Consider the following 15280-nt stretch of genomic DNA (forward strand, 5'->3'; position numbering starts at 1 on the left):
CGGCGAGCCACGACGGGGGCCATTCCATCTATATTGAGGATACAGTCAGGATGTGGGTGCAGAACCAGAGCCAACACTTATCATGTGCCTTATAGACTCCCTTAGCTTTTCCTCTGGGAGTTCTCAATAAACAAGTGCATGTTGCTTTGTTTATTTCATCCCAAGAAATCATGCTAGTCCACTATCACCAAACTTATCTGATTTGTGCAGCCTGAACAAGACACTTGGAGACTTACAATATTCAACAGTCCCTATCTCGTACGATGGCATTTGAGTTTTATTAGCATCAACTGGAAATTTACCAAGTGTCGTCACAAGCAGTGAGTTCGACCAATACAATAAAGCTCAGCAAAGTCATGTTGAGCTCAACGTGCCAGAATACGCTTAGCATACAGTACAAAATAGAGAAAGAAACACGATGTCATTATATACACAGCCAGAGAAGCACGCCAGTTGTTATGGCATGTCTGGATCATTATGACTTGTGTCAGGCCCAGAGGCCAGCAGCAATATAGGTATGCACAGTCACAAGCAAGTTCATACGAGTAAGTACTAAACTGAAACAGTCGCGAGCTCCTGATTCTTTTACTTTCAGGACTTCTGATGCGGGAGCTATGTGAAGATTTACCGTTAGGGCTATGATGGAGTGCCCGAACGGTCTAGGTTAACCACCTTGCACATGGTGCAAAAACAGAGATAAACTACAAGCTTACCATCTCGTTTCACATTAGCTTGCCCTAAGCAATTAAAGATCTCAGAATCAATGAGATGAAGAGTAAAAAGAGGTAAAACCGGCAAAAGAAATGCGTAATCTGGGAATCGAACCCAGGGCTCCCCGACGCTGCTCGAATGGCAACGGAGAATTTTACCACTAAACCAATTACGCCGGTTCTTGTTGTTGATAGTGTGATCTCCGTTGAGCCTCAAGCCGTGGACGAGCTGGGCATGGTAGAGGTATATTCAATGCGCCTCAGATGATTCGAGATATGAAGGAAGCCGAGGAGGGAAAGAAAGGCTGCACTGGCCACTCATCGGGTTCTTAAGAGCCAACGGCCAGATTAAGTTTGGACTGCGAGAAGGAGGCAACCAAGGGTAAAAAATCCGACGTCCTTTTCCACTTTCTTGAAATATAAGACTGAAAGTTACTTGAGCGTATTGACATATTCAAGATATATCCTACGTACGCCAAATCATTATCAGACACTGCTGGACAATCTCTGGACCATAAGATGTTCATTCTAATATGGTTGTAATCCGTCAAACTTCGTGGTGCTGATGTTAACCTTGACGTTATTTTCAAAACTTTAGGTAGTCTTGAGTCAAATTCAAGTGTCTTTCGAGGCAGAGATGAAATACTTATGGAAGGCGGTCACTGAAACCTGGAGTGTATGTACTTGGGCTTGAAATACATAAGATTTGACAAAGAAGCAAGGAAGTGCTGAAGAAAGCCGAAACCTGAAAGATGCAGACTCTCCGTTGAAATACTCTTCACATTCGAGTTGAACACCTGTATCACAGCGCTATCTTATCAAAAGGGCTGAGTACATACTAGTAAGGTCAAGACCTAGTAATATCACTCTTGGGATAGTCAAAGAGAATGATAGGCATGGCCATCGAAAGAAATGTTGTTGCCAATCAGACATCAAATACAGCGAGACATCTTCTGTGTAACTCTCTCAGCATGCTCATACCATTCAGTGACACAGAATTAGGAGAGTAATGTTGGGATGTCTTTTCACATCTATGCTCCCGCCGAGAAGCTTACTCTTCCACAGACACGAGTCTCGCTTGTTGCTATTCTTTGACATAGATACTCACCAATAATGTTTCTTTGTGTAAACCAATCCCATTCCGGGCTTCGACAAAGACTAAACGCTACTATCCTTCCAACATTTTATCCTTGGATAGGCTTGGAGTTGCCAAGCACGTTAATACTCTTTCAATATATTCATAACTGGGCCAAACTGGACGAACTAGAGTGGCAATAAGGAATATATCAACCTACTCAGGCCTTGTGCAATTCTACCCAAGTCCATAGACGACCCACTCTTTATATCAGCCTCTGACCCTACCATCAAAAGATCAAGTTTTGATATTCAAGTTTCAGTGCAGTACAGTCGAACAATACCAGCTCATCAAATCAGCTTCTTCAGCTTCCGCTGGCCTCTTGCTACATGTGCTTTGCAGAACTAGACTCATAGGAACAATCTCAATCTGCCAAAGACTTCTCAACACTTCAAAGTCAATATGCAGCTGCCCCGATGATGCGTGATCGACAGGGTGCGCAACTCACATGACACATACGGAACGAGCCGTCATGTTAGGTCTTACAGTGACAGTCTACAGAGATGCCATTGAAACTCTGTCAAGACAATCGAAACTCAATTCTGCTGACGGCATGTGATACTCTTCCAACGAACTATGGCGTCAACCCTAAACTATCACAGTCTATTACATCACGACAGCACCAAGATAATGACACTGTCACTAGGCTCAGTGAGCAACAGGGAAAAAGCAATGCCAAGTTAAAGAATACAGTTATAGCAAAGTAAATTAGCATGGCCGCAATGCTGGGATCAAGACGTATCAAAATGCATGCTTCCTCTCAGCTGCTCCAAGAGACTCCAATATGGAGACAAACCCATGCCCCGAAACTCCCTATACCAGCATGACCAGGTCATGGCAGAAAACATAAAATAAAGAGAACTAGACCAGAATACATAACACATTTCCTTCCCTACATGGTATACCAAGCCAGAAAGCGAGAGCCCATATATAAGCGCCATGCATCAACCGCAATGATAATCCTCCGGGTTTTAATCATAATCATGAATTCGTAACGAGATAGCCTCATTTAGGGGTCTCTGTCCCTTCTCCAATGCCGAGAGCTCTAACAAGGCTGCGGCGAATGCCCTTGCCACTTGTCGAATCGTCCTTGTCACGACCCAGCAGACCAAAGCTCATGCGGCGTACAGTACTGCCCGCGTTCTCTGAGGGGTTTGAGGGCTTCTTGGGTTTCTTCTTCTTGGCGACAGGAGCGGGAGCCATTGTCGGTCGTGGAGGCCACTCGCCATCTCGCTTCCAGCCAGTAACGCAAGCTCGAAGCATATCGGACAAATTAATAGGGCACGAGGGCTGAAGGCTGTGAATGATGACCTTGTCGTAGAGACTGAGATATACAGAAGGTGTGATGGATGCACGCAGAGGGTTATTGGGAGGTAGGAGAGGCGGGGGGAGAGGAAGCAGGACCTCAACAGGATAATTTCGGCTGTCGGGAGGTGTCGACGGCGTGGTGTCTTTAGATCGAGCATTGCGAAGCTCGTCGCTTCTCGCGAGTGACGAATTGTCTGACGCATCACTGACTTGCGGTGGTAAAGTAGACGCGATTGTCGAGGCAGGAGGAGATGTTGACATGGAGCGACGGAAGAAGAATCGACGGGGAGATAGTGGTGACACAGCAGGGGGCGTTGCAGGCTTGGCCCGAACGCGAACAGTTCGTGCGCCCGTCCATGCATTTCGCCGCGCTTCGAAACAGGCGAGCCCTTCGTTCCATTCCATTTCCTTGCGAACTGCTCTCCTTCGCTTGGCGCGCTTGCCCTGGACCACAGCTTGGACAGTGGAGCCCACATTGTTGGGGTTGTCAAAGCGGAAAGGTGATCGCGAAGGGCCAGGCTCATCCTCATCATCAGAAAGATCTGAGGCCCAGTCTAGACGTGTGCGAAAGTTGACTAAATCTTCAGAGACAGTACTGTAGGTGGACTCGGCATCGCTGTCGTCTTCGTTATCTGATGACTCGGGGTCATCGACTTGGTAGCCATCATCCTCGTGCGTCTCATCTTGAATTGACTTTGTCGGTTCTGTGACATCGAGACTGGTGACAGCCTCAATTGCATCAGGTGTTTCAGATGCAGTGTCGACAACAGCGACGTCACCCTCAAGTAGTGGGGGCTCGACAACGCGAGAAGGCCATGGGAACTCCCAATCGTTCTTGACTTTGACGTCGAGATACCTCTTCACAGCTTCCTTCTGCTTCACCTTGTCCTTGCTGAGAAGGTCTGCGTGTTCCTCGCCGTACCAATCTGGTGTATTGGTTGGCAGCGGTGTCGGTAACTGGACCGAGTGGTGACGGAGCTTAGCGATGGGTGATCGCGGGCTCTTGTAAATATCCGAGAATATCATGTTTGAAGAAGTGCTTGCCCGGGCTTCGGTGGCCCTCGAGGCAAGTTGAGCGGTGTTTGTTGGCGATTGCTTTGAAGAGCCCAATGGCAATGCAGGTGACTCAGTAATTGGAGTTGTGGTAGCGGGTGTAGTATCGGTGGCGGCAATTGTCGAGCGAGAATGCGGGGGAGCGGATGCGACCTGAAGTAGAGGGTGGACGTTGGTTGGGGAGGATGATGTGATATCTCGAGTTGGCGATTGTCGTCGACTATGTTCGTGTTCTTGTATTTGATCTGGATCACTTGTCTTTGCGGCTGGATTATGTTATTAGACGATCCTCCTTAACAGGCAAAATGCAAAGTTTGACAAGACAAAGTTTAACAAAGGCGAAAGAAGCAGCAGCCAACAATTCTGAAGGGATGTGTGTGTGTGTGTGTGTGTGTATGTACGTGGTACAGCACAGTTCGGGGGGGGCCAAAAGGGATGGTTTATATGGAAGCAGCCGGTGGTATCGTTTAAGCGGAGGTGGCGTTGGACGATCAGGTTAAGGTAAAGCGCTATTGACAGGGCTCGCATGGGTCATTTTTGAGTACTAGCGATGCTCCGAGTCGTTCTCGATGCGACTGACACGCTGCGGCTCCTTGTCCGATTGAAGAGGATGTGTCTCCTTATATGACGATGTGTTGTCGCTTAGGGAGAGGCATGTAACGCGGGGAACAGGGAGTTGAAGAGCCAAGGCACTGCAACTTATGATCGAAGCCAAGGTTGGAAAAACAGCAAGCCAAGGCCCAATTGACGGGCTGTAACAGGAGAGATGGAGGCAAAAGACTTGCTTGGCTCACCAGGACATGATCGGCAGCGGATCCCCAGAAACTAGAGCCGCAGTGGTAGCGTGGAGTGGATTTGCGATGTAATGCAATGCAATGCGAGACGAGACAAGACAAGACAAGACAAGACAAGACAAGACAGGAAAGGAATTGGCAGTAATTAACGTGAGACAGATGAAGAGGCGGAGATAAATAGGCAGAGTGAAGAAGAGACAAGAAGAATTAGACTTGTAGTTGTCTGAACAACTCGAGCGAATGTCGAACCCAGATTCCGAAATCAAATCAAGGACTAGGTTGTCTGATGCATCAAAAGCTTGGATATTTTGGAGGTCCTAGTCCCTGCATCTCCAGGCTCTGGGCAATTCAATCTAGCGGTGATCACTCGTGTGCGTGCAGCCGTGACCCTTGCATGGACGGACGAGCGAGCGAAACGAGTGAAAAGATGGGGTAAGGCTTGGTTTAGGTAGGCAAATTGGGTTAGGTTTTGAGTTTGTGTGCTGACCGAGAATAGCAGACGGCGTTGGCCGAGAACAGAACAGAAGAGAATACAGTAGGCAGACAAAGAAAGTGATCAACTTACCACTGCCGATATCGACATTCGATGATTCTGTAGGTGCTGCAGTTGTAGACGACTGATGACGGTCGGAGCCGACGCAAGATGCTTGTTCACTACCAGCGCCAGCGCCAGCTCCAGAGCCAGAGCCAGGCGTTTTAAGCGGAGAAGGCGACATGACTGAAGAGGAAAGGAAGGCTGAAGAAGGAAAGTCTCAGTCGCTGTCTCTGTATTGAAGGGTTCTGCAGGGGTCCCAGTCCAGAACTGGAACGATTGTCAGAGTTTTTGGCTTTTGGGGGCCTCAAGGTTCTGCTACCGGTTCTGGTTCTGGTTCTGGTTTTCGTTCTCGACCAGTTTACGGGTGGTCTGGTCTAGTCGAGTGCTTCTCGTTGCAGCAGCCAAGAAATACCTCACACAAGTCAAATGTCAGGTTATGATATTTCCGAGGCACAGACGTAACGTGCCCCCGGAATGTGGGAAAAAAATGATGGTGGTTGGCGGTAGCAGCAGCTTCTGCTCGAGTGTGCGTGCAGTGACTGAGTGAGGTTTGTGCGACAAATTTTGACGGCAAACCTGAGGTTCCGCGCGTGGTCACCCTAGACCCTGGGCTCCCCGGCCCCCTAAAATTCAGCGCCAGAGCCTGTGAGTGAGCCTGTGCGACAGCCCGATTCCCCACTGGACTGACTGGCTTGGGTTGCAATTGGAAGAGTCCTCTTTGGCTAGAGGTGGGATCTAATAATCCTTGTCCAAACACGGGAACGTACAGAAATTTATTGATACCTAAAATAAACGGGAGGGTTCGGTTCGCGCTTGTTTCCGACGGGTAAACGATGCATTCATCCATCACCTTTGGCCATTTTCGTATTGTTTTTGTCTTGCTTTTTTGCATGTGAAGAAGAGGCAGTGGACCAAATGTCGTGTGACTCTGGATAAACTCCCCCTTTCGCGATCGATGTATATTCGCTTACAGCTCGACCTAACCCAGTAAATGGAGACAAACTTTCAGGCTACAACTGGGGAGTAGCGGGGGATAAGGAATCACCAGCCACGGGGCAATCAGGCCTGAAGTTGGAAAAGCTGGAGCGGTCAATTGATCTTTCTCATTGGTTGACAAGAGTCAGCCGCCCAACTTGACACTCGATGCCCTGGACTGTTGATGCACGTGGACACATCATGACAGTCACCTGCCTACCTACCTTACACATCAGATATCAACAATCACACTACCTATAGATATTGCTCGAGAAAACAAGAAATTCGAGAATAACAAATATTATCGCGGCAATTTGTATCTCCATCTCCTCATTTCCACTTAAACTCTCATGTCTCGCTCACCGTTTCTCACTCAACTTTAACTTCATACCCCGGTTATCTCCATGTAAGGTAAGTTTAAGTGACGTAGACGCCGTTAAAATGATATGCAGGTAAATGCAATGTCAGACCATTACCATTTAAATAGTCGCCTATCGCGGTTGCTAACTATCAACCAACAACCATGGGCCATTCACTGTCTATGTCTGTTCCCGGCTTTGGTAATACATCTTTGTAAATACTTTCCATTGTATCAATCAATCTGTTTCCAAAAAGTCTAAAAGCCTAGGGAACCTGCATGTGGCCTCTCAGTAGTAACAACACAAACACTATTGATCGCTGGCCTGACATCGGTTGCAAATTGAAATATTGAAATACATGTAAGAGCCTGTCATACCCATAGGTACATGGAGGAGAATGGTATGGATAAGCAATGTAATAACAGATGTTCTGCTTCTCAAGAGATTGGTGGGCCGAGAGTGCTCATCAGAACACCATACTTAGCACGCCACCAACCAAGCTGCAAAGGGCTTCAGTGCGAGAGATCATAACATATCACGATGTCAAGAGTCAATGAGAGCTAGGGGCTTTTTATTTTATGTTCATTTTTTTGTACTTTATAATTTTCTATGTCTCAAAAAAACCACCATCCAAACCATGTACCAAACATCCTTCTTCATCATTGGGCTCTGCCCCTAGCTGATCATTTATTCATCCTTCATATCCACCGCAAGCAACATCATTCTCATCATTCTTGATCTCCTCTCATGACTCGTACTTTACTGCTGCGCGCCAGGACCAAAGCGAACTTCGCACTGGGGCAACGCGAGTTGCGGGACAAGGGCCTTCTTGGTGCGAGCCTTCTTCTTGGGCGCGGCACTGGCATCCTCACCCGCCTTGCGCTTGTTGTTACCAGTCTTGGTGGTGTTGGTTGTGGTTGTGGAAGTAGGTAGAGTAGTGGTGGTTGTCTGGTTCAATACGGCAGGGTTCAGGAATACTCCCTCTGAAGCTCCATTAGTGGTGTTGTCTTGGCCCTGGGACTGCTAGTCGGGGTTGAAGACATTGCCCACATCACCAAAGAGGTTCTTGTAAGGGTCTTGGGGGTGGAACTCGGGGCCCTGGGGAGGCTGGAAAGGGGCATCTTGAGTCTCTTGAGATGCCACAACGGGAGAATACGGCATATCTGCAAGGCTCACATTAGGTGCGGCAGGAGGCCAGGTTGAGGCAGGTCCAGTAGCGTTAGAAGAGTTGAAGTCTGAACAGCCAGCAACAGGGAACATAGTGTTGTCGTTGCCAGTAGTAGCGCTGGGGTCCTGAAGGTTGTTTTCAGGGAGGTCTTCAAGACTGGCAAAGATATTCAGAGGGACGTCGTCCGAAAAGACCGGAATATCAGCTGGGGACATGCCTTCGGTCACTCCCGCGGTCTGCCTGTTCACGGCATCGACGTCAATAGAAGAGTCTATTCCCGTAATCAGCATAAGAACACTGCGATCAGTGTAGTTCAACTCACCACCAGCTCGGAACCGCTCAGTGAGGCCAGCGCGCTCAGCGTCCAAGTCTCGGTTGTATGGGTTGGGGATATCAGCAACAAAAACTGTAATGTCAGCCTGCTCTGGGAGAGGTCGATCGAGCTCGTTGGAGACTCTGCGCAGCTGGGTGCCTTGTTCATCGTCTTGGGGAAACATGGAGATCTCGTCAAATGGCTCAGACAAAGTGTCCTTGTCTCTGAGGGACAGATCAGGATGACAAGTCTTGAAAATGTCCAGAACGGGGACAGACAGAGAGGGGTCGACAACATGGGGCATAGAAGCATTGACTTCGATCTGAGCCAGCTGGTCTTGAGAGGTGACAGCAGAAGCATCCTCAGAATGGCCAACAAGCCATGCGACAACAGCAGAAAGATCGTGATCAAGGGTTTTGGCAGCGCCAGAATCAGAGACGGGAGTCGATGGGGACTGGGAAGAACCAGATTGCGTGGAGGAGAATTGAGCAAAAGGCTCAGTATCGAGAGGCAAGTCCTCGTAAGGGGTATTTCTGGTGTCAACAAACATGGGATCGAGGTCAGCAGGAATCTCAAAGCTGTGATCGTTGGTGTTGGTAAAGTCCTCAGTAGGCTGGAGGGCGCTATCGTCCGAGGGGTTGAAAGGTTGGGAAGCGAAGTCGTTGCCAAGGAGGTTGGCCGTGGGTTGTTCGTTGGTGGTTTGAGAAGTGAAGCTGCTCTCTTGAGCGAGTTGAAGAGTTAAGTTACCGCCAGTGGTAGGTGGTTGAGTGATGCCAGCAGTGAATGACTGAGTGAAGTCACTGTCAAGGATAACTTGGGGAGGGAATAAGCTCATCGAAGGTTGCCGATTGAAGGCGTCGCCGCCGGCAAATGGTGCAGGGAGGGCAGTGTTACTCTGGATAGTGAAGGGGTCGTTGGAAGCTTGAGCGATAGGACCGTTGTTCAGAGAGGGCTGAGCGCCGAGAGTAGTGGCAAGTTGAGCATCGCCAGCGACGTTAGTAGTAGAAATAGTAGTAGTAGCAGTAGTAGTGCTCTTGCGTCGCTTCTTGTTGACGATGTTCTCGGATGGGGTTTTGAGAACTCTGGTCTGCCTCGTAGTCTTGGATTTCCTGGTCCTCTTTGTAGACTTTGAGTTCTGGATCGGCTCGCCAGTCTTAGCAGCTTCATCCATGGCAGTCTTCTTCTCCGTTCGAATCTCTATCAGCATTCTATTGAGCTCTGCAGCGTCTAATTTCTTGGGTCCGGGGAGGTAGTAGACTATCAAACACGGTCAGTATTGGTGATTCACAATAATAGCGAGAGCAGGAAGAATGAAGCGAGGATCAAAACTTACTGTTGTAGCAATCACCTTGGGGCGTGATAGGCAAACCGTTTTCATCGCGAATCAATCGAGGGTCTTCAGGGTCGATGCGAACGACGCGGCGTTTGCTGGGAAAGATTTGCTCGCCGTTGTCCTCGGCCTCGCGAAGCTTCTTTTCCTTTGGAGTTAGCTTCTCGGGTCCATCAGAGCGCCGAGGAGCAAAGAGACCAGGAGCATAGACAGGCGCCTTGGACCAATCCTCGAAAGATGAAAAGCCATTTGAAGAAGCTGGGGTAGAAGGCTCCTCTGCTGAAGAGTCCTTGGTAGGAGAAGTTTGGGCAGTTGGTGGCTGATCATCAAATAAGTTTGGGATGACGACCTTGAGAGAACCATCAACAAGGAATTCTTTGAGTTTGTGTTGAGGAGGAGGAGGGGCATGAGGTCTGACATCCTGGGGAAGAAGACGTGTACGAGGGTTCATTGCGAGGTTAGTGTTCATCACCCTTGAAACTTGAGTCAAGGAGCTGTCCCTCTGAGTCACGCGAGAACCTCGCTCAGTCATGGAGTTTGGGTTGGCACTCAGGGCCGGAGCAGTCTGCATGGTGTTGCCACCCTGAGAACCAGAGGACTCAGTAGTTGGAGACACAGCAGTAGGAGACTGGGCCGCAACAGGCTCGTTTGTAGAGTTCTGTGCGATAGGAGGTTGAACAGAAAGGAACTGTGCAATAGGATCCTGAGTAACGGAGGATGGCACAGGACGAGGCTGAGTAGCAGAAACTTGAGCAGCAGCTGTTCCAGGAGTAGAAGCACGAGGGCTAGGAACCTGAGTGGTAGGAGTTTGGTTTCGCTGCTGCATTCGCTGCTGTGTCTGAAGAGCTGGTCCGTGTTGGAATTTGGACTGGGCAGAGGACCCAGACTGTCGCCTCATGATGCTGTTGATGATTGCTTGTTGCTGATTGATGCGCATCTTCATCCGCTGCATGTGCGCGTGCATTTGAGGAGTCATGTTGGATTGCATGTTGGCCATAGAGGCGGCACTCTGCTGAGGCACAGGGCTGCTCTGAGCGGGAGTGAAGGAGGGCGCAGTGGCGCGAAGACCAGACGTCTGCTGAACGAAACCTTGAGAGTCGTTCATGGCAGAAGCTTGGGTGTCGCTCATGAAGGGAGCCTGAACATTTCCCATGGGAGGAGTATGAAAGAAAGGAGGCTGCATGCTCGGGTCATTCATGAAAGGCATCTGAGCATTACCAATGACCGAGTCTTGCATGTTGCCAAGGAATTGGTTCTGGCTGGTGGACATGAAGGGGGTCTGAGACTGAGTGAAGCTCTCAAAGCTGGGGTTGCCCGAGGCCATGTTGGGAGTAGAAGAGGAGTTTTGGACCCGCTGAGGGTTAAAGTGATGAGGCCCAACCACCATGGGACTGCCGGAGTTGGTGTTGTTGTTTGTATTATCAAAAGGAGAAGTGAAACCACCAGTCATCTGGTTCTGGTTCTGCTGCATCTGCCCGAGGCCATTCTGATTCTGCTACAAAAGCAATGTTAGATATGAAATTCTTAGAGGGAATTGAATGAGCGCAAGCTTGCCATGAACTGGGCAAACAGCTGCTGCTGCTGAAGGTTGTTGAACTGGAGTGCATTTCCGTTCTGTACCATGAAAGGCTGGTTCTGCTGCTGCGAAAGTGTTAGTCGCTTTTTATCTCATTTCGTGTGCGCATGCGTATCATATGCGGAGAGATGATAACTTACCTGGTGAGCAGCTCCCTGTTGGGTATTTCTCTGGGCCATATTGGCCATGTTGGGTTGACGAGAAGACATGATGAAAATCGCTGCTTCAAGATGGAGAAGTATATCTCGAGAATGCTGCCAGTTGTAAAGGTGCTTTGAGCGATCTTGGAGCAGAGTCGACAATTGTGAAATGGCTGAAAGCTGAAGCTGAGATAAAAGAATCAAGACTGTTAAGCAGAAAAGACTTGAGAATTGTGTAGGACGAGGAGGATATCTCGATGAATGAAGTGGTATGTAAAGAGTAGAGAAGATGGAGTTGCCGCAAAGAGAGCTGGTTGAATCTCCACGACTCTCAAAGTCTCTCAAGTCTGTGTATCCTCACGAGAAGAAACCAGGTTCGATAGATGAAAGCGAAGAGCGTAGAAATGAATCTGATATCAGATTGTTGGAAGATGCTGCGAAGCTGAAGCTGTGTGTATGAAATCTGACGATGGTGAGGAGAGAAAGAAGTGGAGGAGAGCAAGTTGGAGGTGAAAACTTTTCTATATATTCGATTCCGAGCCTCGGCGCTACTTAAGTGCTTGCATGTTCGAATAGAGGTGGTGGAGTTGGCAGTGCAAACGGCCGTCAAGGGCTTTCAAGGACCGACATGATGGCGTTTGGCCAGCCCGGCAGCTGTCAACACTTGCAGACGTTTCTCGGCGCTCTCTAAGCCGCTGAGATAGTTACTTGTGGAGCGCCGTACTCCCCTTGATGCTAAGACATCGTGCTACTGCTGTTGGCTGAGTATCGGAAGTTGGTGACTTTGGTGTTGTTGAATTTTGGGCATACGAGGTTTTATACTACGAGATATCACTACATGTCAAAACACAATGACCAAATCTATCCCTTTCACCTCATAATCAAAGATCATTCATCTCTGCCTTGTCAATCGATAAAACACTTTGCAGGTATCTCGATTCAATGGCGTTGAATTGCTCCTCATTGTATCGACACTTACACTGCCCTCAGCTATCGGTCCGCCCTTTGATATTGTCGGCTAACGGTAACGTTTTGAGCTATTGTTCCTTCGCTCAATAGAGCTGTTCGAGATGGTCCTAGCTTCTAGGAAGTGGGCCCAAGTTGTTGAGGGCTTCGCATGCCAAATCGTTGCTACCTGTAGTCTTGTCTGCATATCATTGTATCGAACGGCAACATTGCAAACGCGGCAAAGACAGTACAAGTCTCCGTAAAGTGAGCCCTTAAGCACAGGATATCTTCTCTAATCGACGAAACAACTTCAGGTAATCGTTTATTCGAATCACCACGAGCTTACGGGACTGTGCGTTGCGGTTCCTATGGTACAGTGTCAGCGGCTGGCAGGCTTAGAGATGGCATTCACAAGCAAACTATAGGTCAGTCCCCACTGCCTGCCCACGGCCGTCATCGGCGCACGTCGAGAAGAGCTTGCATATCCATTATGTGTTGGATCAATTTATATAGAGTGGTTGCAGGAATGTTAGTGGGGTTGGATGAGTGGCCCAAAGCCAAGTAATATTATCTATGTGTATCCGTACGGCCAAGACAAATAAAAAACCACTTAAAGATTCCCTTTGAATTCTTCTCGAAATTCACGTTTCGATATTTCAGATAAACCAACTGAATTATGATCTGCCTGGGTGCTCGAAATGCATTGAACTACCAGGAGTCGGTATTCAATAAACACACGATGACGCCTCCTTAAGCAACTTCCTGGACCATCTTACCCGGTGCCAGTTTAGATGCAGGCTTAAAAACCTGGCCGGCCGGGCTGTCAAGCATCTCTTCTGTCACTGCCACTCGAACGCCATTTTTGTTGCTGACCCACCGAACGAAGACAGGATCAGGCTTGTTCGAGTCTTCTGAACCGCCTGCGCCAGCAGCTGCAGCCTTGCGGTTGATCTTGGGAGCTTGCTTTTTTAGGAGTTTGTTGATCGTTTCCATCTGTAATCTGGGGTCAGCACACATTCACACCTTCTGTTTAATTCAATTCTAAGCTTACCTTTACTTCCTCATTTCGCTTTTCACTCAAGTTGCGGCGTCGCCGGGCCATCTCCTGTCGACGCATGGACAATTCCTCAGCTGTAAAAACCTTCTTCGCTTGTACCTCTGCGAACATGTATTAGTATTGCAAGTGTAAGCATAAGTATTAGACTCACCATCTGACAGCTTCATGTACTGATGCGCGTTGTCATCTTCAAATCGAGCTCGTTGCCGCTTTGTCATTTTGGTGAGATCGACAGACTCGTCTGGGTTACCATCTTCGTCATCATCATCGTCGTCGTCGTCGTCGTCGTCGCCTCCGTCGCCTTCATCATCTTCTTCCTCATCTTCTTCGTCTTCGTCATCCTCATCTCCTTCTTGGCCTGCGACCTCGATCTCCTCGCCTTCAGCATCCTCGTCACCATCGTCAGCCATGGTCTCATCACCAAAACCCATAGTCTCGTCTCCAGCGTCGCTATCAGCGGGGTCACTAAGCTCGTCGTCGTCGTCATCATCCTGAATGACCTTGGCAGCCGATGCTCGAGGTGCTGGCTTGGACCGGGCTGGTTTGGAAACAGTGATGGTCGGGGGAGCTAGATCCATATCGATGTCCCCCTCAGCATCCTCCTCACCCTCAGCATCAACATCCATCTCATCGTCATCATCATCCTCCACCTCAATCTCTGCCTCCTCTTCCTCTTCTGCATCTTCGTCGGGGCTTGAGTCAACCACATAACTTTTCTTAGCTCCTCGATTCCGCTTTCCGGATACGATTTCTCCACCTTCAAAGCCACGCTCCCCGCGTGTAGCCTGTCGTAGTTTGTTGGAAGGAAGTTTGACAGTCAAACTCAAATGACGATCGCCACCTGGTGATGAGGCATCATCTCGGGAGACGGACACGCCTGAGGCGCGACCAGATCGTCGTGACGACATGCTTCTTTCGCTTCTTTCTGGAGAGTCAGCCCATCTGGCATGAACAGAGATGACTTCATTGGCCTTAGTGGCCGCTGAGCGACGTGGACGCGAACCCATGATGATAGATGCCCGCACTGGCGGGGCCTGGGGTGGATGGTAGAAACAAGATAAGGAAAGTGGGAAATAATTGGTGGTATGCGAAGTGAAGGGTGGGTTGTATTTGTATCAGGATAGAGTTCAAGGAGTTCTGGGGTCCCAGGGAAGATCGCGAAAACTTAAATATGTGAAGTTAAATGAGTTGGATGACAGAAAAGGAAAGTGATTGGAAGACAAGTTTGCAGTTTTTGGTGTTGACAAGGCTGAAATAAGCTCAATTCGTTGGGGCAAGCACGACTGGAGTGAGACAGCAGGAGCAGGAGCCAAGAGCCACCTAACAAGGGATTGGCTGGAAGGAACAGGCAGGGCCAGAGGCAGGACAGGGCAAGTACAGCTCGGATGTTGGTGGCGATTGCCGTTGGCGAGATAGGATAGGACAGGATAGGCTGGAGTCTGGACTTTTGTAGTGTAGGTAGTGTCGGTGACTCTCCATTGGTGAAAAGACGACTTGAGCTTGAAGCTTGAAGGATGCGAGGCTGAAGATAAACGGCCAACTAATGCAATTTGTCCTGCAACCAGTCAAGCCAATCAATCAATCAATCGACCAACCAAGGACTGACTACCTAACTACGTGAGACCTCTCGTCTGCGATTACCGCTGAATCAGGGATTCCTATAAGCGGGATCCTGCACATGGCTGAGGATCATCGGCCAGGCCAGTCCAGGAATATCCTAATCCTGTGATAGCCCAGACAAACTGCCGATATCAAAGGCCAATACAGAATAGCTTAGGAGAGAAGCTTATCATCGTCGGTTGCATTGGGAGAATTTGGCGACAGCCACGGAAAGGATTACAGAGACGGACGGGACTGGGTTGACGGAATTGGTGTTGTT

General features: G+C 48.9%; 3 protein-coding genes and 1 non-coding gene across 4 annotated transcripts; all 4 read right to left on the reverse strand.

Moving 5' to 3' along the window:
* Positions 1-804: 804 nt before the first annotated feature.
* FOBCDRAFT_t193 lies at positions 805-886 on the reverse strand. The gene has a single exon. It is a non-coding gene; the product is annotated as a tRNA-Gly (tRNA).
* A 1633-nt stretch (positions 887-2519) lies between these two features.
* FOBCDRAFT_51888 (uncharacterized protein) lies at positions 2520-4610 on the reverse strand. The gene has a single exon (XM_031189860.3). The coding sequence runs from the start codon at positions 4177-4179 to the stop codon at positions 2851-2853; it is 1329 nt and encodes a 442-aa protein (XP_031033845.3). The 5' UTR covers positions 4180-4610; the 3' UTR covers positions 2520-2850.
* A 2891-nt stretch (positions 4611-7501) lies between these two features.
* On the reverse strand, positions 7502-11465 carry FOBCDRAFT_322835 (uncharacterized protein; the record flags this gene model as incomplete). The annotated part of the gene is made up of 6 exons (XM_031189864.3): positions 7502-7852; positions 7925-8308; positions 8360-9607; positions 9684-11175; positions 11301-11321; positions 11397-11465. The coding sequence occupies 6 exons, from the start codon at positions 11463-11465 to the stop codon at positions 7629-7631; spliced, it is 3438 nt and encodes a 1145-aa protein (XP_031033849.2). The 3' UTR covers positions 7502-7628.
* Positions 11466-12881: 1416 nt separating this feature from the next.
* On the reverse strand, positions 12882-14575 carry FOBCDRAFT_51897 (PAPA-1-like conserved region-domain-containing protein). The gene is made up of 3 exons (XM_059612231.1): positions 13553-14575; positions 13396-13502; positions 12882-13337 (listed from the first exon to the last, which is right to left on the reverse strand). Exons 1-3 carry the CDS (start codon positions 14406-14408, stop codon positions 13095-13097), a joined length of 1206 nt encoding a protein of 401 aa, XP_059465791.1. The 5' UTR covers positions 14409-14575; the 3' UTR covers positions 12882-13094.
* Between the last annotated feature and the right edge of the window lie 705 nt (positions 14576-15280).

The sequence above is a fragment of the Fusarium oxysporum genome, chromosome IX (assembly GCF_013085055.1).
Source record: "Fusarium oxysporum Fo47 chromosome IX, complete sequence".
NCBI classification, from domain to species: Eukaryota; Fungi; Ascomycota; class Sordariomycetes; order Hypocreales; family Nectriaceae; genus Fusarium; species Fusarium oxysporum.

What these genes read in the sequence shown, in the direction of transcription:
- FOBCDRAFT_51888 (XM_031189860.3), bottom strand. Translation starts at nt 4,179, where the DNA reads ATGATATTCTCGGATATTTACAAGAGCCCGCGATCACCCATCGCTAAG.
- FOBCDRAFT_51897 (XM_059612231.1), bottom strand. Translation starts at nt 14,408, where the DNA reads ATGGGTTCGCGTCCACGTCGCTCAGCGGCCACTAAGGCCAATGAAGTC. An exon ending in GTACATGAAGCTGTCAGATG is followed by an intron (nt 13,503 to 13,552) that starts GTGAGTCTAATA and finishes ACATGTTCGCAG; the next exon opens with AGGTACAAGCGAAGAAGGTT. An exon ending in AGCGAAATGAGGAAGTAAAG is followed by an intron (nt 13,338 to 13,395) that starts GTAAGCTTAGAA and finishes CCCAGATTACAG; the next exon opens with ATGGAAACGATCAACAAACT.